This window comes from Eptesicus fuscus, chromosome 12 (genome assembly GCF_027574615.1).
Source record: "Eptesicus fuscus isolate TK198812 chromosome 12, DD_ASM_mEF_20220401, whole genome shotgun sequence".
Taxonomy (NCBI): domain Eukaryota; kingdom Metazoa; phylum Chordata; class Mammalia; order Chiroptera; family Vespertilionidae; genus Eptesicus; species Eptesicus fuscus.
In genome coordinates, this window is record NC_072484.1 from 80997144 (window position 1) to 81023454 (window position 26311).

Sequence of the window (26311 nt, forward strand, 5' to 3'; positions counted from 1 at the left end):
CTGTGCATGTGTGAGCTCCATGTGAAACTTCTGGAAAAGCCCTTTTCTTACCTAGAACACCACAGTAGAGCAGGCAGGACACTGGCCATAGGGCCCGAGGCCCAGACTCCATCCTGACTGTCACTCACTTGCTGTGTGGACCAAGCACTTGTTTCTACTGTTTAACATGGACAATAATATTTTCCCCTCCTGGCTGGGAGGACTGTCAAGGTCTGAGGATGTGGAGGGACTTGGGGAAGTGCCAAGCTGTCTACATATGTGAGCGCGACCTTGGGACTTGCAGAGTTTGTTCTCGGACAAGTGCGGCCTCGCTGAGATTTCAAGTTCCAGAGAAGAAGCCTGAGGCCCGGGCAGTGGGGCTGGGGCTGTGCAAAGCGGTGATCCAAGGAAGAGCGAATCAGCAGTGAGGAGGAGCCTAGTGCCCCTGCCCCCTGGTGTCTCCTCTGAGAGTGCCCCACCCTCTTTGCCCCCCTCTTACCCCACCAGCTGCTCTGCACTGCCTCGAGCTGGGACTCCTGGGAAAAGGAAACCAACACCCATCATCTCAGAGCATCTGGAATCCACTGTCCTCCGGCTGGGAAACCTCACGGGGACTGGGCTGCAGGACCCTGAGGATAAAGCAGCTGCAGCTCTGACCTCTCTACGACCTGCATCCTCCCGGGATGCACAAAGGCACCAGCAGTTTCAACCTGTTTGCCAGGCTGACTTGCAGGGTCCAGCCTTCCACATTCACAAGTCTGTGTGAACTTGTTGATCACTTCCTTGGGGTCAAGCAGAGGGGAGGAGGTGGACTTGGGACCCGGGTGAGCTGGCAAGAGGAAAGATTCCCCCCACAGGGGACTGAAGAGGCAAAGGGAACAAACTCGTTCCTTTGGGACTTTTTCAAATGCTCAAATGGTGACGCAGAGCAAGCACAGGTCCTCTCTCATGCTTCCCCGGGGAGATGGCCTGAAGGCTGAGGGATTTTACAAGTTAATAAGCAGGGCAGTGGTATGAGGTTCCTTCCTCCCCAGAGCCTTCGCCAGGGCAAGTGGGTGAGGGAGGCTCATGGTTAACTGGGATCCATCCAGGAGCCTGTCTGAGCTGTTAAAGGGTCAGAGAAGTTGGCATTTGTACCTTCCTGAATGGGGATGCTTTTGGGCACCTCAAGGGAGAGTCCTGTATCACCAGGGAAGAAATGAAGGACACAGGATGCTGGTCTTGGAACCTCTGCCTGGTCTTTGAGGCCAGTTTCACAGCCAAGAACAATAGTGATAGGAATTATTTCTTATGTGTCTGTTTTGTGCTAGGAGTTGGGCCAAATGTTTGGGGGATACAAAAATGAATAAGGTATGTGTATCAGTCGGGCTGTGGTAACAAACAAACCCCCAAATCACAATGGCTGAAAATAGTTAGGGTTTATTCTCACCAAAGCTACATGCCCATCATGGATTGTTGGTAGTGGGCGGCGGGGAGGGGGTGGGGGAGGACGGGAGTTGCTCATTGTTCTTACTTAGGGATCCACCATCTCTAATGTTGTGGGTTTCTGGGTTGGAGGTAAAAAGAAAGCTCTTGAGCAAGCATGTCAAACGCGCGGCCCGTGGGTTGCATGCCTCATTTATTTGGCCCGTGTTAGCCTTTGAGTTTGACATGTTTGCTCTAGAGGGTCTCCCATTGGCCATAGATAATTACATGTCCCACTCACTCTCAAGGGGCTGGGCAGTGCATTGGGGACAGCCCTGAGGACTCCATAGTGAATGGGAAATTGTTAAGGGCAGCAGTATGCTGGGGGTGCTGTGGGAGCACACAAAAAAGGATGACTGGCCCAAACGTGGGAAGGATTCCTAGAGGGGGGACGTGGAGGGAGTACACAATAGCCATGAAAATGGAGGAGAATGAAGGTTGGGAGGTAGAAAAGAAGGGCACTCTAAGCAGAGGGGACAGTCTGCGCAGAGGCCAGGAGGTTAGACACAGCGTGGAGGGTGGGGGTTGGGGTTGCTCATTGTTCTTACAACCAACTTGACAAAAATGAGCCATGTCCAGCATGTATGTATACATTAAATTGGAGTCTAGATTATTTGCAGTTTACTTAACCAATTCTCATTTTTTCCTGTTTCTCATCATTATATATATATAAACATGTCCTTTGTACAAGTGTGTAAAATGCTGAACAACGAAGAAGTGAATATTGCACATTTAATGACCAAAATAAGTTGGGTTTTTAAAAAATATATATTTTTATTGATTTCAGAGAGGAGGGGAGCAAGAAAAACATCAATGATGAGAGAGAATCATTGATCGACTGCTTCCCGCACGTCCCCCACACCCCGCACTGAGGATCGAGCCCCCAAAACAGGCATATGCCCTGACTGGGAATCAACTGTGACCTCCTGGCTCATAGGTCACTGCTCAACCACTGAGACACGCCAGCCAGGCATTAAGTTGGGTTTTTAAAGGCCACACTAGATATGTGGGAAGGAAAAAAAGGAGTTGAAAACACAGGTGATTTTAAGCCATGGAAAGAAAAATAAGTTCTAACCCTCAGTGCTTATGAGAGATATTGCATCTCCCATTAAAAAATAAAAGTTATAATAAATGACATCATCCTCAAATTGGGTCAGTAGTTCATTTTTTTCAAGTGATTGTCATCAGGAATCAGGAACCCAGTCAGACTGAAGGAAACTTCAACTCCAGCTTCTACAGGATGTGGATGCCTTTAAAGAGTGTGAGGACCATCTTGGACCAGAACAAGGTTGGGCCAGTTGTAAGCCAAGAAGTTCACCCAGCTTGGCAAGGATGGAAGATCACAGCAGAGGATACTTCTTTAAAAAGCAAAACACCCATTTCCAATATTTTGCTTAAGAAGACAATGTTAACTGAGCCGGAAAAAATCAACTACTGCCTCAAAATAAGCTGTCATGTTGGCCCAAAATGAAGAGCGGGCAGCTTTAAAGGTGAAGCACAAAGCGCCTCATTGTTGGACCCGTCATGCGGATGGCTAAGGAGGCCAGTCTTTGGCAGCAACTGATGTGAAACTGAGGCCTGGAGTTTGCATTCAGCGCTAACTGAATGTGCCAACCCCAGGGCACAGCTGCTGAGGGCTGATGCCGCCAGAGAGGCCAGGGCAGTGAACTTGGCTGCTTGGCCCACACTAGTGTGACCACCCTCCAGGGCAGGGACCAGGCGAGGGCACAGAATGTAGGAGGCACACTCTTGGCATCTGCGGGCGAGTGATGCTTAAATTTGAGCCCCAGGCGACTTGGGGACACACGTAGGGGTGGGTCCTGCCCCCATCGTGCTGAGCAGACACATCAGCAGGCCCTCCTGGCCTTAGCCTCCGTGCCTCCCAGCTCACCGTCCTCTGCACTGTGGAGTGGAGTGGGAGATGAGTGGAGATGCAGAGGAGCTTTTCACAAGACCAGAAAGCTGCTGGACACATCTGCACGGAGCACATCTGCACCAGACGCCACCGATGGCCACGTGTGGGGAGGAGTCTGCACCAGGTCACCCTCAGCACCGCTGGGCACGGCAGGGCTTGGCCTTGCCTGGTCCAGGCCTCCACATGCAGCACCAGGGCTGTCTGAGGGACTGGCCCTGCAGCTGTTTTTGCCAGCAAAGGCTCCTTCTTCCTGAAAGCCACTGGCCACGCTGGGTCTCTTCACTCCCAGGCCACAGCAGCATTGCCACCTTCTGGCTATTTCAGGGTCTTTTCTTTTTTAATCTTTATTGTTGAAAGTATTACAGATGCCCTCCTTCCCCTTCCCCCTCCCCCACTGACCTCCTCAACCCCACACCTGCCCCTCCCAGGCCTTCACTACACTATTGTCTGTGTCCATGGGCTATGCATATATGCATATAAAAATTTCCGTTAATCTCTCCCCACCCCCCACCCCACCTTCCCTCTAAGATGTGTCCCTCTGCTCCATGCTTCTGTGTTTCTGGATCTATTTTGTTCATCAGTTTATGTTGTTCATTAGATCCCACATATGAGTGAGACCATATGATACTTGTCTTTCTCTGACTGCTTATTTCACTCATTGTCTTTAAAGCACCGTCCAGAGCCTCTCAGATGACCCTGTGCCGTGAGTAGATCTTCTGTTAAGCACGAGGGAGTTAAAGAGGCACCACTTTGACCAAACATCTCTGATATTCAAGGCACACTGTCAAATAAATTAGATGACATCAGGCATAAAAATCTGCATCAGCCTTAACAACTGAAAAACTTTACAAGAGAGTTCGACAGCATAAAAACAGATTCTCACCAGCTACAATTAAAGAATGATTTTACTTTTTATAGTTTTTAGAGATCAAATACATTATAAATATTATAAACCTTCAAAAATTAACAGATTAGTCATAATTTTCTTTAAAATGTACATACTGTCACACAAAAATTTCACAGTCTAGGATATCCATAATTACATCCTCCTCAAAGAAAACAGCACACAAAATGTTTCCTGTCAGAAAAAGTCTGTTGCCAAATCAGCCCCTACACTGTCCACAGCTTCTGAAAGTGTCTCATACGCAGCACGGGACGATGACCGGCTGTGAACATGGAGAGGAGCAGAAGCAAGGTCAGCTCTGAGCAGTGCCCGTCTGAGATGGCCATGGGTGCCTACACACCGGCAGGCTGCTCAGGGGTGGTGTTCTTCAGGCCACGTCTGTGAGGCAGAATGCTGTGTCCACTTAAAAAAGAACTGCCGCAGCCTTGCACATGTTCGGGGAAGCACTGCAGGAGGAGGTCTGAACAGAAAGGACCTCTGTTAACCCGTGTCCCCATCCCCTGCTAAGCGCCCAGGGACGGTTAGACATTTTCAGGAAAATTTCCTTGGGCTACAGGTAACCCATAAACAAAAGACACATTATGCAAGTGAACAACCAAAATCAATTTGGAGCCAACGGGATTATGACTGATTATGTTGGAAGCCACCCATGGCCTTCACTAGCAGAGAGGTGTGGACAAGGAACCCGGAAGGCTGGTTAACCTTAAAGGCTCTGAAAGGTCAGAGCCAAGCACCCACTGTCTAGTTGAGACAAAGGTAGCTGAAGCAACTTCCACCTTTTAGTCTCATGTAAATCCTTGCTGATGGGCTATCATGGAGCTATTACTGGAATTGCCTGCCTAAGGGCTATGGATGGATCCCCAACCTGAATAAAAGGGATCGCAAGGCCAGAGCAGAGTCCTTCCTTTTGAGCTGGGCTCCCGCCTGGCTCCCAATTCCCAAATTTATATTTTCTAGTCTCTTTCATTTGTGTGCGGCCTCCTCTAGAACTAGAACCCGAACCCTGAACCTGAACCCTGAACCACGCGGGACGTGGCGGGGACACTTGCATGATTACAGGAGTCAAATGGACAATTCCTGGGGGAAATGACAAGAGCAAAAAGATGACAAGAGAACAAGGCGATGGACAGGCGGGCTTTGGTAATGAATGAACTGTAACAACAACAGAAGGCACGTGGCTATTGAAAAAAAGCCAATCTTCCGTTGTCTCCTGACCTGACCTAGTTTCCACGGACCAGTGTTTCAATAGGTTTGCTAGCTTCATTTCAGTTTCAAAATGGAGTGAAGAAACAAGCAGGAACAGAGAACCAAGCCCTCTCTCTCTCTCTCTCTCTCTCTCTCTCTCTCTCTCTCTCTCCAATAGGGCACTCAGATTTCTAACTTGGTGTCTATAAAGAGTTGCTAATTTAGATGTCTACAGAGGCCAAGTAAGTGATATGAACGGGGGAAAGGGCTGGGATAGGATGAAGAGAAGGTATGCCTACACTGGACTGGGAGAGTAAGCCCATTTTCACTCTCTCCACATGTGGACCAAACAAACACACCCGTGCCCACCAGGCTCAGCGCAAACTGCCAGCGTGCCACCCCCGACTTAGACGGATGGCCTCTAGTCACCATCTCTGCTGCTCACTAGGATCAGGATCAAGTGGTCACATCTTGGACAATGACTCACTTTAATTCAGCATCTTCTCTCCTGAGAGAAATAAACAACACTTTTAAGCTGATGTACTTTCCCACGTTTGAGAAATGCAGAAATTTTCAAAGCTTGTTTTACTTTGAAAAAACATGAATGTGGTTCAAAAGTGAGGGTTCTACATGATTCCCAAAGTGGTTAGATCTGGCACAGGAGCCTCGACATTGAAAGAAAACAGGAGAGTCCTTGTGAGGTGGCCTGGATGTTCGGCAACTGAGAGTAGCCCTGTTCCCAAGTGGAACTGGGTAAGTTTATCTCATTGGATGAACATAAAAACTGCAAAGTCCAGGGAAGTTTTAAGAGCTAACACACACACACACACACACACACACACACACGTGCACATGCACAAAAGCATTCTTTAGTGCCTCTGACTTGCATCTCAGTCAACTACTTCATTGGCCACACTGAGCTCCACAGTGAAGCTGAGCAGTCACTTGTGCAACAGCAAAGGTAAATGTAAACATAAACAGCAGCGGTGTTTGAGGAGTCGGGGTCTATCGTATGTTGTCCAGATAATGCACTTCCGGATAGAGGCGGTTCACCAGAAGAGCCAGGAAGCTTTTCCCATCGTGGAGGCAATGGCCAGGGTGCTTTATGAATTGTGCCGCTTGCGAGATCTGCTCCTGGTATTCAACATACTGCTTACTTAATGTCAAAGATTCAAGCGTGCTCAGAGCCTAAAAGACAGAGATGGCAAGAGGGTTAACCACCTGGATGCTTGTGAGTCCAGCAGGTATGGCACGCCTACCGTTGTCATCTGGTACAACCGTGGGCCTCTGGGGAAGCTACGGAACTGGAACACGGGCACTGATTAACCACACACAAAAGGAGGCCGGCTGCCCCAGCTTCTGGGCTTTTACCATATCTACACACAGCCTCCCCTCTTCCTGGCCTGCGCTGCTGCCCAGCCCTTCCCCACAAAGAGCCACGGCTGCAGCCACCTGGCCTACTTACTGCCTGTCCCCCGCCCTCCAGGGCTAGCAGCTGTGAGGACACTGACTTCACAACCAGAGACTCATCTGCCAACTTGTGACAGTTCATACATGACACAGGGGTTCAAGCAGCAATTGTCTAGTCAGTTGTCTAGTCCAGTGGTCGGCAAACTGCGGCTCGCGAGCCACATGCGGCTCTTTGGCCCCTTGAATGTGGCTCTTCCACAAAATACCACATGTGGGCGCGCACGTACAGTGCGATCGAAACTTCGTGGCCCATGCACATAAGTTGGTTTTCGGCTCTCAAAAGAAATTTCAATCGTTGTACTGTTGATATTTGGCTCTGCTGACGAATGAGTTTGCCGATCACTGGTCTAGTCAGTTGGGGACACAAGCAGCAGTTGTCTAGTCTGTTGGGGACACAACTCGGGCATTGTAAAAACAGATGCCGGTGAAAAACCTGCTGGTTGTACCGCTTGATCTTCGCTCTTAAGAACCAAGATATCACCCTGAACGTGGCTGCCTGAGACACCACAAAGCTAACCACAGTGACACATACCATTAACAGAGACACTACTGCAGAGTGCCAGAGCGTGGGGCCCGAGCTGGCCTGGCGAGTGAACCCCAATCCTGGCTCCAGCACTCATTAGCTGTGAGATTGGCAGCAAATTACTTAGCTTCTTTCTTTCTCCATTTCCTCGTCCATAAAAATGAGGATGCTACCAGGTTGTTACAAGGATCAGCATCAAGGGATGCTATGCTACCAGGTTGTTACAAGGATCAGCATCAAGGGATTCCAATGTAGACCAGCCAGAGCCTGGCATGTAGTAAGCACTCAAGAATGCGCACCATTTTACACTGCACACCTGTGTACCTGGCCAGCCTGATGACAGGTGACAACAGTGACAGGAATGGGACCTTCCACATTTTAGAACACGCTGTAACTTCTCACTGCTACCATTCTCTCCGTGTTGGGTTATTACAACAGTGGTCAACCTCCAGACTCACAGAACAGGAACCATTTCCTTGGTTCAAGTGACAGCTCAGCTCACCTCCATCACTCTCAGCCACGGCCCCTCCTCAGTACCGGTCCCCAGCCCCCAAGTTCTATCCCAGACCGGCCTGCCTACGCAGTGCTTCTTCCACATGGTGGTAACAGTGCTCCAGGCAGGAACGTTTACAGAACGTGGTAGAAAATATGGGGCAGCACATGTGCACCCCTTTTCCAATAGGTAGAGCACTAAGGGCGTGCTGGACTCCTGCACGCCATCACGCCAGCGTTGTAAAGACCACAGCGCCACCTCCCCACCTCCCCCCTTGGCGGAAAACACCTGCCCCTTCATTGAAAGCTGCTTTCACTGACCTGCTGAGCTTTTATGGTGAGGTATAATTCAGAGCCAGGCTTCAACCGGATCTGATCCTCGGCAGGAACCTGAACAGAAAGGAAGGCAGCCATGCCTCGGGCAGCCACACGGAACCTTGGGCGTAGGGAAAGGTCAGAAGTCAATGACTATTGAAGTAACCATTTAAAAACAAATAACATATTTTCTATTAAAAACCAAGACTAATACATTTCTGGACGTACTGTTGTTTTTAGCCTTTTCAGGAAATTCTTAAATATGATCAAGAAGGAGCCTTAATCTTCCCTTCCACTATCACCGCCCAAACAATGTAGGCATAATTCAGACCAGGAATGAAAGTGTTGGCAAGATGTAGAAGAGCTGGAACTCTGACAGGGCTGGTGGGGATGTAAAGAATGGGGCAGGTGCTGTGGGAAAGTTTGGTGGGTCCTCAGTAACTTAAACACAGAGTACCGATATGACCCAGCAATTCCACTCCTGGGAATATACACCCAAATGAACCTAAAAGGAGTGCTTGTTCTAACAAAAACTTGTAAACAAATTTCAGAACAGCATTATTCATGATAGCCAATAGATAGAAAAACCCAAACGCCTATCAACTGATGAATGGATAAACAAAACCTGGTACGGTATATCCATACAATGGAATATTATTCAGTCCCAAAAAGGAATGAAGCACTGATACATGCTAAACTATGGATGAGTCTTGAATGTTATGCTAAGGGAGAGAAGCTAGACATGAGGCCACATACTATATGATTCCATTTACATGAGACGCGCACAATAGGATACACACAGAGACTAATAGGGAGTGATTGCTTAATGGACTGCCATTTGGGGTGATGAAAATATTCTGAAACTAGTGGTGGTGGTTGCAACAATATTGTGAATATACTAGTACTAAATGTCACTGAATCATACGTTTTAAAATGGTTACCATGATAAATTTTGTGTTATGTGTATTTCACCAGAATTTAAGTGAATCAGAATCACAGTCTGATAAATTCTATCACAAGCAAAGAAACAGGATGCTAACTGGTTTGGATTAAGTGGTCTCCACAGTTGCAACAACAGGATGAGCTAGTCCGCAAGAATGCTGATGTCAGAATGGGATGAGAACTCTTCCCAGCACTGATAAGGGCTTTAACGACAAACCAGCATGAGGTACATATTAGGAGATAAAATTCTTTCAGACCTTGGACTTCTTAGCAGCAAAAGTCTAGATTTGTTTCTCACTGCTGATCCTTCTTCTCAGTTAACTTTAACTCATCTTGACTTAACAGGCCTAGCAGAGGGAGTCCCTGCTGGGACCTGGATTACCCTGAGAAAGTGCACTCAGGGAGGCAGCTGACAGGGCATTTTAACCTCATCCCACACACCGTCACCAAGGCAGTGTGGTCAGGTTACAAAGTCAAAATAGAACAAGAGACATTACTAAAAAAACACACTCTTTGAACATAAAACCAAAATTGTTTTAAAATGAGAACAATATAAACATGATTTTAAAATCAGGAGATGTGACCAGGCCTTGATCATTTTTCCTTAGACTTTGAGGGAAACCTAGTCCCTAAGTCAAAAACCTACGCACGTCTCACAACCCTGGGTGGGAGCAGACGCCGAGGCCACTCAGAGAGCAGCGCAGGCGCTTCCTCACCTATTAGACAGGGGCGACTTCCGGCCAAAGCCAATCGCCCCCAGAATCCCCGAGCTGAGCCTCTCCTCGGCCAGCAGGTTCTGCCGGCTCTGAAGCAGGAGCAGGATTCGAATGACCGATTCGGTCAGGACCGAGTCGTTCTGCTCCGTCTGAATCAGGGACAGCTGCAGGACTTGGTGCCACCACAGAAACAGCTTTGCCTCTTCCTGTGCAGACCTGGAGGGAGGCCAGGAGGAAATAACATTACAAGGGGATTTTTTTCTACTCCCATTTTACTGAAAGTCCACATGTGAGTCTTAAGTGTAAGGGGCATTTAGTACTTTTAAAGATTAACCTAATGGGTAACAATGCTAATAAAGTAAGGGGACTGTAACAGCTACCATTTATTAAATACTTGCGGCCAGACACTGTGTGAGCTTTATGTTCCTTCACTGGATCCTCACAACAACCCTATTGAACTGATAAGGAAGCTAAAGGCTGGTGCTTCAAAATGCCTGTTTTAGGACATAAAAAACCTGCTCAGAAAATTAGCCCATGCAAGTAAAAATCTTCCTAAAACAAGTGTTCCTGTACCTCACAGCCTCGTTTGTTTCTGTTTCACTTGGTTCTGTGAACTTAAATGAACACTGACTTCAACCCTACATTCCGAGTGACCCAAACCCAATGAGTCTGACCAGCAGCCAGAGGGCCAACCCACCTTGGATACACCTGTTCCAACCACTTGCTTAGGAGGAGCAGCACTTGCATTTCGTTCCTCAGCGTCTGCTCGCTATTGAGACGCTGCAGCAGGTAGACATAGAGAGTCAAGTAACTGCCGAGGGACAGGCACTCCTGCAGAAACTCCTCTATGGTGAGCTCAGGAACCTGAAGGGACACCAGGATGGGGCCCCATCCTACAATCTGATGGAGGGAGCCTACGAAAAGAACACCAAGAGGAGAGCGCAGGTCAACGCCAGATTCAAATGATGGAACTAGTCTAGTGAGTCTCTTCCCTTTAAGCTTCACGTCAAAAAGACACTGCCCACCATGGCGTTAGAGCCCCAACAGCGAAACAGGCCTGAGCTTAGACTGGAAAGCCGACCTGCTAAATGCCGGTGCCTGGCCAGCCACCAGAGAGGGCCAAGAAATCAGAATCCAGTGCTGCATTTTTATAAGCCACCTTTCTCATCTTATTGTGATCATTAAAATCACATGTAGACACTGCCTGGCCCAGTCATCTAAAAGTTCTAACTGTAGAACCGTTTATGTTATAAATACTTACATTTTCCAAGGGAGATTATTATTATTCTATCCATCATATTTTTTACTCAAGCTTAGTTTGACTCATATCTCAACCAAAATCCTTGAAAATGTTTCACAAATTTAAAAAAAGAATTTTTATTTTAGTACACAAACGATTTGGAGCAGGGGTGGCATCCTAATGGTTGTCAATTATTTGGGGGGAATTAGCACGGGGTGACATGGTGACGTGCATACCACCTCCCATGGGGGTTCACGGGTTGTCAAAAAGGGCAGAATACAGCTCTTCCTGGCATTCTCCCTCCAGTTCCCTCCTTTCTCGCCTACATGCACACCATGGTGTGCATCTGGGTGTGAGTGGAGAAGTGCTCTCTGCAACTCTTTTTAACCAGACCAGGTTGTTTCCAGAATGTGACAGATAAAGAATGACAAAGGCAAAAGGAAGGTGGTGGTGGTGGTGTGGGGAGATGGGAGGATGACCTCTTCATAATAGTTTAAGAGATGCGACAAAAACAAAAAACAAAAAAAGGGGTCCTATGAAAACTCATTTTAACAAGTGACAAAAAAGAGGAAATTAATATGGTGGGTCATTATTATATAGATTCTGGTGTATAGCACTTTCTTGGAGGACTGTGCCTGGGCCTGTGACACACACGATGTGTCTATCATGAAAGGCTGGCCTGATACTCCACCAGTAAAATGGAGTAGAGAGGTTCCCTCCCCTGAAACACGCCTGTACCAACAGACACTGGTCACAGGTTCTCATGCTAAGTGCAGATCTTTATGAGAAAGACCAAATGCATTCTGAAACATCATCAACTTTACAGAGAGCAGGAGCCGGCTCCTCACCTTCCCTGAAGTAGGCAGTGATGCAGGCCTCCGTCATCTCGGCCATGTGCCGGACAGAAGCCAGGCTCTGGCAGGTGGCGGTTAAAAGGGGCAGGACCACCAGCCCGTGCACCTTTTGCTCAATCCAGGTCCGGACACTGCCCCGGAGGAACTCCGCCGTTGGAATAGTCGCGTTGTTCATCATCATCAGGACTTCCATGAAGAGGCTGCTGAGGGCCATGTGGCGGGTCTGGCTGTCCACATCTGAGGGGGACACAGACACACACTGAGAAAGGCGGTCGGAAGGCGTATGAACGTGACCCAGGGGAACAGTGCTTTCACCTAAGCTGCTCTCCAGGCAGGTTTTACAGTTCTGTGGCTGACCGCAGAGCAGAAAGAGGAGTGTGGATGGTATTTAGCTTTTAAGGATAGAATGAAGCACATGAGTGCTTTGTAAGGGCAGGAACTGCTGCAAGGTCCCTGGTTAAGCAGTGTGGCCGAGCAATACTTTAATAAACAGACATATCAAGCTGGTGTGAAAGAGTAACTCACTTATCAGCACATGCTTAATTAGCCATTATTTCCCCAACTTTACTCATTTGGAAAACCAAATGCATAGATCTCAGCTCTCACTAGGTAAACTCGTTAGAAACAGTAACGCCTGCAATGTCAAAGCTGTCAATTCTACAGGATAAAAGGAGGAAAAACCTTAAAAAAAAAAAAAAAAAAAACAACTCCTAATAGCAGATCTTCTATTTATTTGCTTTTTGAATAATAAAAATAGACAGGCTGGTAATATAAATGGCTCTCAAAAAAATTAAGATGAATAGTACACAAGAAAAAGAGCAAATTCATTTTACAAGATAACTGCCAATGAGTCGGTTACTAAGGTAGATTTCTTTTTTACATTAAAATATAGATAATCTACTACCCTGGGAGTGCATGGAGAAACTATTCAATAGGTACAGTCTTTGCCATTTCTAGCCCCCCTGGAGTTGGGTACACACTTTTTTACTGGATAGACTTGTGGCTTCCTCACATCACGGCTTCAGTGTTTATGTCAATGCGAGTAGGGATACTCATCACACCCATCCGACCAAATTCATCCACTTGCACAACATTAAATAACCCTAATTTAATGTCAATATAAGGCCTACTTATCATCAAGCAAGGACTTTAAAGGCTTAACTCTGAATTTCATCTGAACAGCAATTTTAATTTACCTTTAATTATGACTCATGGGAATAAAACATGACTGCAATAAGCCTAACAGATGTCAGCCTCTCCCCTTCTATTAGTCATCAACTGAGCCAACAAACACTTTTGAAAAAATGAGATCTGATCCCATCATTCTTCTGATTAAGATCTTTCTAGAATACCTTTCTCTCTGCCTGGTAAGCTGTTATTCAAACTTCATGGCCCAATCACAGAATCACCTCTAAAACAGCTTCTCCAGTACTGCTTTCTAATTTCCCTTTTTTTCCTTTAACATTCTCTGAATGCTGTGGCTTGCAAGCTGGTGCTAAACACTAGGTGCGTCATCTTACTCCATACCTACAGGATCTATATGAAACAGGTACATCATTCGCTACATGCCAGCACATCCAGACTTCCTACTGATTGTCTGTCTGACCTATCAATTACTGTGAGGCATGTTTCAAAATCTCTCACTATGAGTGAATTTGACATTTCTCTTCCCAGTTCTGTCAATTTTCACTTTATGCATTTGCCTCTGCTTCTCTGGAAACAGAAATGACTGTAACTTGTCCGTCTTTCTGATGTCACAATGCCTTATAGACAAAAGGAATTCATTTACTGAATAAATACACGACCTTCCAGTGGTCACTTACCAGGCAGGTTAAAGACAATGATATCATCTAAGAGCTTAGACATTTCCTGTTCTAGGATGGCTAGGGTGATTTTTCCATTTTGTTCCAGGGAGCTGAGGAATTGAACCATCTGATGAATGAAGGCTCGGCATTTTGGGACTGCATCCTGACAATAAAACAAAGAATCATTCAAATGAATCCATGCAAGCTGTGTGAATGGAGGACAGAGCAGGAAGCCACGCAGCAGGGGTGTCTAAGGGCCCTGTGTCTAGGGTCATGCAAATCTGTGGTAACACTTAGACTAGGGCCTCTATTCCCCCAAATTCCTGTAGATCACTCTTCCTTTTTTACTACATTAACACATTAACTACACACTAATCACTGGCCAAAAACTTTTCCAAAAGTTTTTTATGTTTGTTATTTAATTTAATCCTCACAACAGGTAAGGTATTATTGAGGTAAAGTATTATTTCCAATTCAGATGAGAAAACCAAGGTCAGAATGACAGTGAGTTGGGGACCAAACACATCACTTCCCTGCCATTCTGCTGCCAATGACATTCAGACCATTAAACCATAATCCTTTTGGCCTCTTGTGAGCAAGTGACTGCTAGCAAGTAAAGGCTTACCAAAACGAAAAGATCCAAGAGGCCAAAATATGAGCACACGTGCTCGATACCCTCCCACTTTCACGGATGGGCTGTCACAGAGTTCAAGGCTGCCCTCAGCATCACTCATGCCATCGCCAGCCCTGAAGAACACTCTGCCTTTTAAAGCACCCCCTCAACTTACAAGATGTTTCTGGCTGTCAGTAGGAATGGAGAGGCCTGCAGCCACTTTTAGGAGCTTCACGATTAATTCAGCAGAAGATTCCTTAGCCAGGAGGATGGAGGGCTGGTAGTGGCTGCTGAAATAACCTAGCACACTCTGATACGACACCATATCCACAAGATGCCATGAAAGGGAGCTCGTCTGCCCAAGGAGACTAAGTAGAGGCGAGTCCTAAAAATGAAACGCACAGTTCTTTATTTCCAGAGCTCCCACTTTCCAGAAATATGTGTTTCTAATTAGTCTTGGAAGTGACCACTAAGATGGCCTTTTTGATAAGCACAGAACCATTAAGATGTCAAATAAGTATCTACTCAAGTTAGGAGTACTAGTGAAAGTAACAGCCAGAGTCAGAGCAAAATCACAAAAAGATCTGTAAGCATTCAGAACCCAATTTCCCAAGGGATTCTCTGATCTGGTGGTAGAACTAGCAATTAATGAGAGGTAAAATAACATTAATTTTTATATTCTGACTCAATGTGGTTCCTTCATAATCTAAGTTAGACTATGAATTATCCAAGAAAACAGGCATCCCACGTGCCAAGCACAGTCACAGGGAGAGAGGCACCAGGGCAACAACTGACCAACGACAGCTTCGACGAGAGTGAGGATCCAGACTGCCGAGCTGTATCCCAGGCCTCCAAACTTACCGGCTGGTCAACCAGTTGGTCTTCCTTTGCCAATAAAATCATCATGAAAAGGAGGCAGACAACCATGCTCCGGGTCTCGGGGAGGGGACTAGGACTCCAGGCATCAGAGAGCACACTGACCCAGTTGACTTCGCAGAGGACAGACCCCAAAAATAAGAAGCAGCTCTTGGGGCTTCCACGTTCCACCTGAAAGAAAACAAATTAAAACCACTGTTTTTGCTTTAAGCTATCTATGTATCTTGGAAATGTGTATAAATCAATGTTTACTCAATTATATTTTTATTTTTATTTTTTTAATATATTTTATTGATTTTTTTACAGAGAGGAAGGGAGAGGGATAAAGAGTTAGAAACATCGATGAGAGAGAAACTGATCAGCTGCCTCCTGCACACTCCCCACTGGGTATGTGCCCGAAACCAAGGTACGTGCCCTTGACGGGAATCGAACCTGGGACCCTTGAGTCTGCAGGCCGACGCTCTATCCACTGAGCCAAAACGGTTAGGGCAGGTGTCCTCAAACTACGGCCTGCGGGCCACATGCGGGTGTTTCTGCTGTTTTGTTTTTTTACTTCAAAATAAGATATGTGCAGTGTGCATAGGAATTTGTTCATAGTTTTTTCTAAACTATAGTCCGGACCTCCAACAGTCTGAGGGACGGTGAACTGGCCCCCTGTTTAAAAAGCTTGAGGACCCCTGGGTTAGGGCATCAATTATATTTTTAAAAATACATCTTTTTCCAGATTGTAGAAGTCACCCATAATCCTGTCCCCCCCCCCCCCGCCCCCCAGAGATTTAGAGTTAACAGTCTTTCCTTCCACGTGTAGTGAGTGCACAGTCTGCAGCTTGTTTGGAGTTCACTGCTGCTTCTACTGCTCCTCAGCAGGAGAGGAAAGCGCATTCCCAGCGCTCACCCGGCGGGAATGCCTGCCAGGGCCACTGGTGCTAAGGGCCCATTGCAGTCCTCACATGTGCTGGGTCAGACAAGGGTGAGATCTACCGGTCAATATCCCCCACAGCCGAGCATGTGTCCGAACCATCTGGAGGACCTGCTAACACTCAGACAGTGGGGTCCCACCCTTGGAATCATTCATTTCCTTCCTCAGGGGGCGGGTGCAGAAATCTGCATTGCTAACAAGTCCCAAGGCGGTTCTGATGCTGCTGGTCCTGGAACCACTCTTTGAGAACCACTATACTAGTGTATCTACACTCAACTCCTTTTTAGTGTAATGTTATGTTTCAAAAATGTCTCCATTAGTCTTTATAATTTTTGATGATGGTATAATATTTAATTAAATCTTATTTAAATTATTAGGGATGGGGAGTGACAAATGTATTATAAAGTACGTTATCAATGTCAAAGTTATCTTATAAGCCTATTTTCAGTCTGTTTAAAATAAAACATGGCTAGCTATAAATTCTTCCTTTCCCAATGAAGATTAAGAAGCTCTACCCTATTTGGGAGGCCAGGGGGAGGTCAATGGGGGGAAAAAAGGAGACATATGTACTATTATTTGTAATACTTTAAACAATAAAATAAAAATTTAAGAAAAAAAGAAGCTCTACCCTATAAAGTCATAATCAATGGGATTTGGTGATGATTCATGTCCTCCTATTCCCACCATCATTATACCTACTACTTTTCTTTTTCCTTTTGGAAAATGATTCGTAATCCTCCTTTATAACCTGCTCTCTATCCTCACCCTCAACCCCCTCAACAAGGAACATAGAACTAAAAGGTCCCCAGTTCCTGGCAGGTCAGGGTCTTCACTAGACTAAAACTCCTGGAGTCACGGAGTGTACAGCATCATCCCTTCAGACCACTCTGCTACTTAATCTCTCATACAGCCCCGGCTGCTCCCTTCCTCAGATGCTACCTCACAGCTCTTTAAACAAACATGCCCTTCCATATCCTAATGGTAAGGAATATCTACTTTGTGCCTGTCTCCCCTGCTCAACCTCCCTGTGAGTTCACTCTGAACCCTGTATTTCTCTAAGACAATTGTCCTCAGCTTCCGCCAGAGCTACTGGGGGCAGGGGTGGTGGTGGTGGTGGCTGACAAGAGCAGCTCTAGGCGGGTTTCCATCTAGAGCACTAAGAGACCGCAGTACACTTCACTAACTGCCATAAATAACTGGGCCTTCAGTCATTAAAGCATGTAAGATGCTTCAATAATAAATGTGACATGAAGAGTAAACACAAATGAACTGATGACTATGAACAAATAGACTGAAACAATCATATAAAGCTAAGATTATAAACGGTTCTTAAAAATAGAAACTTAACAAGAACAAAACCGCCAACTGGTCTGAGTGGCACCCTGTGCCTGGTCTCTGTGACCACGGCTCCTGCCACGGCGCACACACACCCAGGGCGCTCCTCCAGGCCACCTCGGGCTTCACGTAATTATGCTGCATCACTGGTGTTACAAGGCACTTCTCTCTCCTCCAGCCTGATTATCCCCATCTAACTGCTTAAAGAAACTTGAGTACCAATTTACATTTTGCTTTAACAGAACATTTGCCAGTAAGTAATAATAATACTATCCTAGAAAAACATACATACACAGAAAGCACCAAAAAGAGTGTGACACTGCCATTAAGCTGTGTACTCACACGACAATGTTACTAAAGTCTAGGGGACGACCGCCATATGACAGACAAAGTCTGTCTCTGGCTTTTAAACATGGTCCCATAAATGTTCCCAATCATCTACCAACAGCATAAAATGGTTTCAATGGGAAGATGCTTTACACAAATACCATTCGGGCCTCACAGAATGCGGGCACAGTCCACTTTGGCACACCTGGCAACTGTGCCAAAAGCCCACAGTGAAGGGGCACAGGCTGTGCCGGAAGCCATGCTCTCCAGGCCATGGGGTGAAGGACTTACTTTGAAGAAGGCCTCCATGAGCATCTGGTCGGGGTGCAGGTCCCTCCACGGGAGCTTCTGGTAGGCGCTGTGAAGAGCGTACAGGATGAACTCTGGCATTTTGGGCGCTGTACACGCTTCACAATAATGCATCAGGTGTAACTGAAGGGCCCCTGCATCACCTGGCAACAGATTACCTAAAACTGAAAAAGAAAATACCGTAAGACCTCTTGATTTACCTTTTAAAATAATAATATAAAATACCAATTTGAACTAAAAGTCTAAAACCTAAGGTTCTCAATAATTACCCACTTTCAAAGATTTTCAGCCAGCATTATTGGAATAAATGCTCACATATGATTCATTTTTTTTTAAATCAAATATTTTCACATGCCAGGGGGGAAATCCTGGAGGCAGGTTAACAATAAAGAATGGTTCTTTAACTACTGGGGTAACTGGAATGAGCACCTGGTGTGTGGGAGCTAGCAGGGGTGATCAGTTTTCCTTCAAATCTTCTAAATAGATGGCTTTTTAACTCAAGTACACTTTTACAACCCTAACCACTTCCAGATATCCCTTTAGTCTGTAGTCCTCAGCATGGATTCAGTCTCTTGCCTAGGTCCTTTGGAACCTTGAAGGAATTCAATATTCTTCAAAGAGAAATGTAACCAGACTGTCAACTGTCATTCAGGTAAGTCATTCTAAAAGAAATCTCACCTTCTTCTGCAACCTGGGTCATCAGTATTATTCTCACAAGAATCGACTGCTTTAGTGCCTCCAGAGCTAATGCCAACATAAGGAGCGTTTAGTCTAAAACAAATGGTTTCAGCCTTCAGGTTCTATGCACAGGAATGCAGCACAGTCAGTCATAGGAGAGAGAGCCACACACAATGAGGACAGAAACCTGACAGTGTTTCTCAACACTCACTTTTGAAAAACATGAGCATAACACATGGTGCCCATCCATTTCTCATTCCTAATAATCCTGTCCTTACTCCACAGCATGAAACATTAACCCATGGTTTAACCTTTTAAGACGGGGTGAAGGGTAACATTGTTTAAATGTGGATAAAAGATAGTTTTGTTTAGATAAGGATGGGCATGTAGGTAGAAGACTCTGGGAGGAAATCCCTTAGGATAAGAATGAGCTAGTCCCAGCCCAAACACAGCAAGTTCTGTGACCTCACAAGTGAGGGCAGAGGGAAGGTCCAAGGACTTTAGGGAACAGGGAGCAGAGCAGTATGGCTAGAGTAGAGTGTTTCCCTTTAAAAACCATCACATAATGTTGAAGTGCACTGGGCCAGACATATCTGAATGCTGAGCTATAACATTACACTTAAAAGTTCTGAATAAGAGTAGGACATAAATAGTATTTTGGACAAGAACAGAATAAACAGACAGGAACAGAAACTGGACAGGAAAATAGGTGGCTACTGCAAGAATCTGAGTTGGGTGGATCTAACGGCCTCACAAACCTCCTAATATAAATAATTTCAATACACTAAGTAAAATACTACTACCTTTGAAAATGCATAGTACACTCACTGGAAGAAAACACCAGGAGCCAAAGCAAGGAGAGGCCAGGAAACCAGGGGGGTAAACTGATACTGAGGCCACGGATGCCTGGACTGTTTGCTTATGCTGGGTTTTAACAGCGCAGGAGACAGAAGACAAGATCTTCTGAGGGCTAGACTCTCATTGATTCAGGAGAAGGCACCTACCTTCCCTACCTTGGCCTGGACTTGGATTTAGAGAGAGAGAGAGAGAGAGAAAAAAAAAGGTTTACTGTGATAACAGGACTGCCTGCAAGTTTAGTTTGGACTTGGATTTCATGAAAGTTTGTGATGTGAGAAACCCCAAGCCAAGAAAGTACAGTTACAATTGGCCAAATGCAGATTTTCTCTGGAGGCACGTCTCACCCTAGCCTTTACAGAATCTCCCTAAGATAAAATCTCTCTCAACATGGGCTTAGGATACAAAATTACAAAATACCCAAAATAAGAGTTTGAAAGAACAACCAACGGCAGCATAAGCCGCCCTGCAATGGGAACTTTAGATAAGGCAATTATTGCATAGAGATCATAAAGGAAACAGGCGTGTTTAAACATTTTAAAGAAGTAAAAACTGGAATTTTAAATAAAAGAAAGAAATAAGATCCCGTCAAAAATGATCAGGTAGCCCTAGCCGGTTAGGCTCAGTGGATAGAGTGTCAGCCTGCAGACTGAAGGGTCTGGGATTCGATTCCGGTCAAGGGCACCTGCCTGGGTTGCAGGCTGGATCCCCAGTGGGGGGGCGTGCAGGAGGCAGCCAATCAGTTATTCCCTGTCATCATTGATATTTCTATCTCTCCCTCTCCCTTTCTCTCTTAAATCAATAAAATGTATTTTTTAAAAATTATCAGGTTGGACTTGAAAAATAAATAAAACTTCTGGAAACTGAAATGAGGATTTCAATAGGTATTTTAAAAAACTGATTAGACATAGCTATACAGAGACACTGAGTAAGTTGGAAAAGAAACCTCGAATACTTACTTACCTGGCAAGGGAGATACCATGATCACGAAAAGAAACCTCGAGATTTTCCCAAAATGAAATACAGAAAAAATAGAAAACATTAAAAAAAAAAGTCAAAATCCTAGAAGACAGAAGGGGAACTGACAATATTTGAAAGAGGGAGGCTGTATGTTTTCCACAGCTGATGAAACTAAGAGCTACTCACAAACAAGAGGTTACAAACCACACTAAATACTGTATGAGTGACTTCCTTTAGTCAAAGAGGACTGCATACTAATTAAAATAAAATCCAAAAAAGTAGGAAAGCAGAGGCAAAAGAGTACCTGAATGACTTAGGGACAAAGTGACATAACAGACCATCTTCCTACCTTTAAATCTCTCGTGCAGCGAGCCAATGCAGTCAGTGAACAGCTGCACAATGCCGGAGGCCGCCACAGCATCGCTCTCCAGCCAGGGGTAATGGCGCTGGCCGCTTTAACCAGGTGAAATGCACACAGAAATGAAATGCCATGATTAAATTCCTCCACGCCCCAGAGTCTAGGGCTTGCCTGAGTCACAGCGAACACTGTGCTATGCAGCTCTCAACCACATCCAGACCACTGCCCGGGCTGTGGGGCAGGGGCAAGACATTTAACTTTCCGAGTCTAAGAATCAGATTAATCAGTGTTTGTGAAAACACTTTAAATACTATGGTGTCTACCACTGTTGTAATTTTCACAAAACTCCCATCAAGTTCACCTAGCTTTTATCTGAATGCTTTTAGGGGGGAAAAGACTTCTAAGAGGTCACTTGGACAACTTTACACCTCTCTTCTTCAGTGCTCACAAAATAATGCTTTCATTCAAGTGCAGAGTTCATGTTAAAAGGGTAATTCCCACCCACTAATCTGAAAGCCAATTCAAAGGCAACCAATTCCAAAAATAACTGAGGTACTGAAGTTAGTCTCATCTTTTTAGTGTTATATTATCCAAACCTAATTAAGGAGAGCAGCATCTGTTTTTCTGAAATTAAGTACCAAAACTCATTCAACTTTGCCACGGAAAACTGGAACTGAGTGTCCAGTTTTGCTTCAAAATATCAAGATAACAGCTCTGATCAACCTGCCTAATCCTAACTCTACAAACAGAAAATATCTTCAGCTTCTTTCATAAAGAAGCATTTTCTAAATTTAAATATGGCTCTAACTTAAAAAAGATTAAATCTGTCAGTGCATCACTTGTGCCAAAACACCATCAGAACTTTCAGTCTATAAATTTCAAAGGAACTTGAATATCTGAAAAATGATGTACCTTTCACTGTCCTCTAAAACCAGGATCCATGGCTTAAACAGCTGGATGATTACTGAGTGCAGGGATCTCAGCACTGAAACAAACAAAAACTTTTAGAGACAAGAAACAAGTGAATCCTTTGTCAATATTGATAACACTATATAAAAGGGAATCCTTTGTCAATATCATTGATAACTCTATATAAAAGGGAATCCTTTGTCAATATCATTGATAACTCTATATAAAAGGGAATCCTTTGTCAATATCATTGATAACTCTATATAAAAGGGAATCCTTTGTCAATATCATTGATAACACTATATAAAAGAATCTATTTCTGCCTATCCAGTTTGGCTCAGTGGTTGGAGTGTCAGCCCATAGACTGAAGGGTCCCGGGTTCAATCAAGGGCACGTACCTTGGTTGCAGGCTTGAGATCGGGGTGGGCGTGGGAGAGGCAACCAATCCATGTGTCTCTCTCACATCAATGTTTCTCTCTCTCTCTTCCCTTCCCCCTCCACTCTCCCTAAAAATCATTGGAAAAGATATCCTCGGGTGAGGATTAACAACAACAAAAATAACAATCTACGCTTATGTTGATACAAAAACAAAAGTTTAACGTAACTAAGTGCATTTTCATTTACTACAGTATAATATCCTGAATTTAATTTTTATTACAAAACGCCATGAGTAACTTTGTAACAATACATTTGTTTAAAGATATATGCTTAAATATTCAGGACCATTTTCTTAGCGATATAAGTAATAGGAAGAAAGAGATGGAGATTGAAACCTGTTTCTTTGGACCCCACCCTACAAAGGAGGGGCAGAGACAAGCTGAAGCAAGCACCTACTGTCTAACTGAATATAGGTACAGGTATGACACATACAGTATATGAGTTCACAACTATGCTATATATTTCCCTGCTTGACACTTTGATAGTTTTATCTCAAAGATTTAAATCTCTTAATGTGTCTATTCAAGCCACTTCTTAATGGAAAGTCAAAACGCCCACCTCCATGTTACACTCAAGCATATTACCTGTTTTGCTGCTGGCAGATGGGTCTTGGGCCAAGCAATCCATTTCTGAGTCAAGCAGCCTTTTTACAAGATAGCCCAAGAGTGTCTTCATATCATCCATGTAAGGACTCCATTTTGAGAATAACCCGAAACTTTTAAAGTCCAATGTGGATAAGCGAAGCTTATAAAAAAAGTTTGAGAGCCACTGTATAGTCTCCATTACCTGGAAGAGAAAGACTGGTTGAAACTGCTCACTGATGCCTACTTGCAGAAGAGTATCACAGTAACCTGTGATGGAAGACTGACTTTGTAATAGTGTTGCAAAGTTATATAGCACATGAAAGTAAACCATCATATTTCAAACTTTTTCTAAAACAGAGGGACCATTTATTTCAAATACATTTTCATGATGGACCATATCATATAAAATGTGTCAAAATAAGAGCTCTGTGGGACATTACCTGAAACTCTGGCTGAGGGAGCCTGTGGTATAAGGTTAAGAAATAGGTGGGTTAAGGTGGGGAGGGGGTGGGCCCAGGCTGCTCTAGATCAGATAGGCAAGAATCACCAAGGTGTGCGAGAAAGGTGAGCCAATAGAAGGGGATGGGAGGAAGCAAGTGAATGACAAAGAAAAGCTCAGAGCTCTTAAAGATAATGCACAAAAAAGAAACTTTTTAAATTTAAAATATTTTTTGTTTTTTTGTTAATCCTCACCTGAATATATTTTTTCTTTTTTTAAGAGAGAGTTGGGAGTGTGGTGGGGAGAGAGAGAGAGAGAAGAAACATCAATGTGAGAAAGACACATTGATTGGTTTCCTCCTACATGTGCCCCGACAAGGGCCAGGAATCAAGCTTGCAACCGAGGTAGGTGCTCTTGACCAGAATTGAACCTGGGACCCTTTAGACAACAGCCCAATGCTCTATCCACTGAGCCAAACCGGCTAGGGCAAAAGAAACTTTTTAGATATAAATGTAAAATGTGTTCCAATTGTTTAAATAACAAAGAAAATGGAAAAGAAATGCACAGACAAAAAAACAACAGACACTAAAAGCCACACACCTGCTTGTCTGACAAGAGGACATCCGCAGAGCTTTGTAGCACCATGCTCTCAGCAAGAGCTGCCCCCTGCTGGCAGTTTGGGACGCAGCAGCCCAGGGCTCTCAGCGTGGCTTTCCAACACTCAGGGCTCAGCAGCTGCTCAGCAGAGCCTTATGGGGCAGGGACAGAGGACAGCAAGTCAGCATCTTTCACAAACAAAAATTTGAATCAAAGAACACAAGAATTTTATCAAGGAATAAATATTAAATAAAAATCCAAAATAAATTCATAAAGATCTGTGAAGAGACTAAAGTGAAGCAAACCTATTAAAAGAACTATCCACCTGAACACTTGACTTTCCTTGTTCCTGATCACCCTGCTAGGAGTAAGACAGCCAGAGCCATCTGAGCTGGAGTCTTGGAGGGGAGCCCCACCTGCAGACCCTGACTGGGGAGTGGTAAGGTGCCATTTTCCTGGATGGATGATGGTGACAAGGCAGAGAAGACTGGGTGCAGATGCAACAGCAGAGTCTGGGCTCTCTTCATAGGTACCCCTAAAACTCCACTCCTACAATGGGAAAAACCTAAAGCAACACAGACATCACGCAAAAGTAGGGACCAACAACCATCAGCCTACTCCTTGCAAAGATCACATTCCAGAGAACAGAAATAACTCCTCAGGTCTTTCCCCTGGAGATGGCACGAGGGTCAAACAGAGTAACAGGCTCACAGGTGCAGGTCTGAGGGAAGGATGGTGGGTCAGCTGCACTATATTGAAAGGGTTTGTGTCCAATTTCTTCCTGTGGTCTGGATCCTAGGGCAGAGGCCTAGAGCCACGCTACAAGTGTGGGAATCATTCACACCTACAAGAAAGCAGTGAAGCCAGGAAAAACCAAATAGGCTCCCCCAGGGCGAAGGAAGAGAGCAGATGAGCAAAGAATGGAACGCTGGGAACTGACATGGTGGCCAGGGAGGGATGGGAAGCCAGGAAGCTGGAGGTCACTGAATCTGACAGGGGTGTACTGTTATTCCTAAACCTTTCATTGAATTACTTTCTCTGGGAAGTATAAATTTTCTGCTATATGCAAGTCTATGGCTGTCTACATAAACAGTGTACAATCTTTTTAAATGGTTTCAGGGGGAAAAACAACATATACTTGATCAAATTTTGAAAATTTAGAACAAAAATTAGCTATGTAAATATGCATCAAAAATTGTACAAATACATTCCCTGTCAGTATTCTCCACTCGCCCTGCAACCTTCCGCCAAAGGAAACAATGAAAGCCTGGAGGGCTTTAAAAATGAGGCCACACATTTCAGTATTCTTCAGGCAGCCCAATACATAAGATCATTAACTTATTCATTAAATAATCTCTCATAAGTAACACAAAGATTTGGCATAAAGCAAAATTTAGTTTTCCATTACATCTGTAAACAGTATAAAGTCTGCATGAAAAAGTAAATACTATCTCATTTTTCAAATAAAAATCCTGCCTAGTGAAATTCCAAAAATAAAAAGCCTACATTCTTTATTTCTCCTCTAATCTCCAACACTCCAATGGGAAATTGCTGGAGGGGGACAGAAACAGTGGGAATGGGGAAAATTTAATGCTTCTCCTTTCCTTAGCAAATATAAGTGCAGTCTATCACTATGTAGGGATAAAATTCAGTTGCAAAACAATTAAATAAAAACATTAGGTGGGGGGGACCCTAAAAATCTATTCACTACTTTGAACTACAGAGAAACCAAGTGTCATATAAGGAGCAACTTCCTTCTCTTACCAAATCTGTAGTCAGCAGAGTCATCAAGCTCACTTCTACCCCATTCAAGACAGCTGCAGAGTCAAGGGAGAGAGATGGGTGCACAACTGTGGACTCCAACACCACAGGCTAAGTGCTGCCTTGTCCATTAGGGCTCTTTCCAACATTTCAGACAATAAATGACCATTTTTATAAGTAGCCATCTCATGGGCATTGTTTATCGAGTACTTCAGGTAAAAATCAGCCACTCTAAATCCTGCACACTTGTGTTACTTTCACATTTGTGGCTGACATCTGTGGAATGGCGTCCTATTATTATTTCACTGCAATCTAATCAGTCACTTACTTTGCATCAGCAGCCTGAGAATGTCACTGTACTGGTCAGGGAACTGGTAGAGAAGAAGGTAAGTCCAGTGCTTGCAGAAAAGGTTAAATGGCATCAAAATGTCTTCATCTGGCTCTAGGCCCCAGGCAGTTAGTGCCAAGTGAATGGACTCCAGAAGCCTGGTGCGCTCAGACAGAGGAGGCTTGGCGGTGTTTAACCATTGCTTAACATGGAACTAAAAC

General features: G+C 44.7%; 1 protein-coding gene across 1 annotated transcript in view; it reads right to left on the reverse strand.

The window, feature by feature from the left end:
* Positions 1-4186: 4186 nt before the first annotated feature.
* Positions 4187-26311, reverse strand: part of EPG5 (ectopic P-granules 5 autophagy tethering factor) — an 83668-nt gene continuing 61543 nt past the window's right edge. Inside the window, exons 31-44 of the mRNA XM_054723811.1 lie at positions 26091-26304; positions 24005-24153; positions 22966-23167; positions 21947-22019; positions 21026-21129; positions 18166-18347; positions 15279-15464; positions 14593-14802; positions 13823-13967; positions 11994-12236; positions 10603-10819; positions 9906-10121; positions 8254-8368; positions 4187-6635 (exon numbers count right to left, since the gene is read on the reverse strand). Of these exons, the coding sequence (XP_054579786.1) occupies positions 6453-6635; positions 8254-8368; positions 9906-10121; positions 10603-10819; positions 11994-12236; positions 13823-13967; positions 14593-14802; positions 15279-15464; positions 18166-18347; positions 21026-21129; positions 21947-22019; positions 22966-23167; positions 24005-24153; positions 26091-26304 (2439 nt within the window). The 3' untranslated portion in view covers positions 4187-6452. The remainder of the gene's footprint in view (positions 6636-8253; positions 8369-9905; positions 10122-10602; positions 10820-11993; positions 12237-13822; positions 13968-14592; positions 14803-15278; positions 15465-18165; positions 18348-21025; positions 21130-21946; positions 22020-22965; positions 23168-24004; positions 24154-26090; positions 26305-26311) is intronic.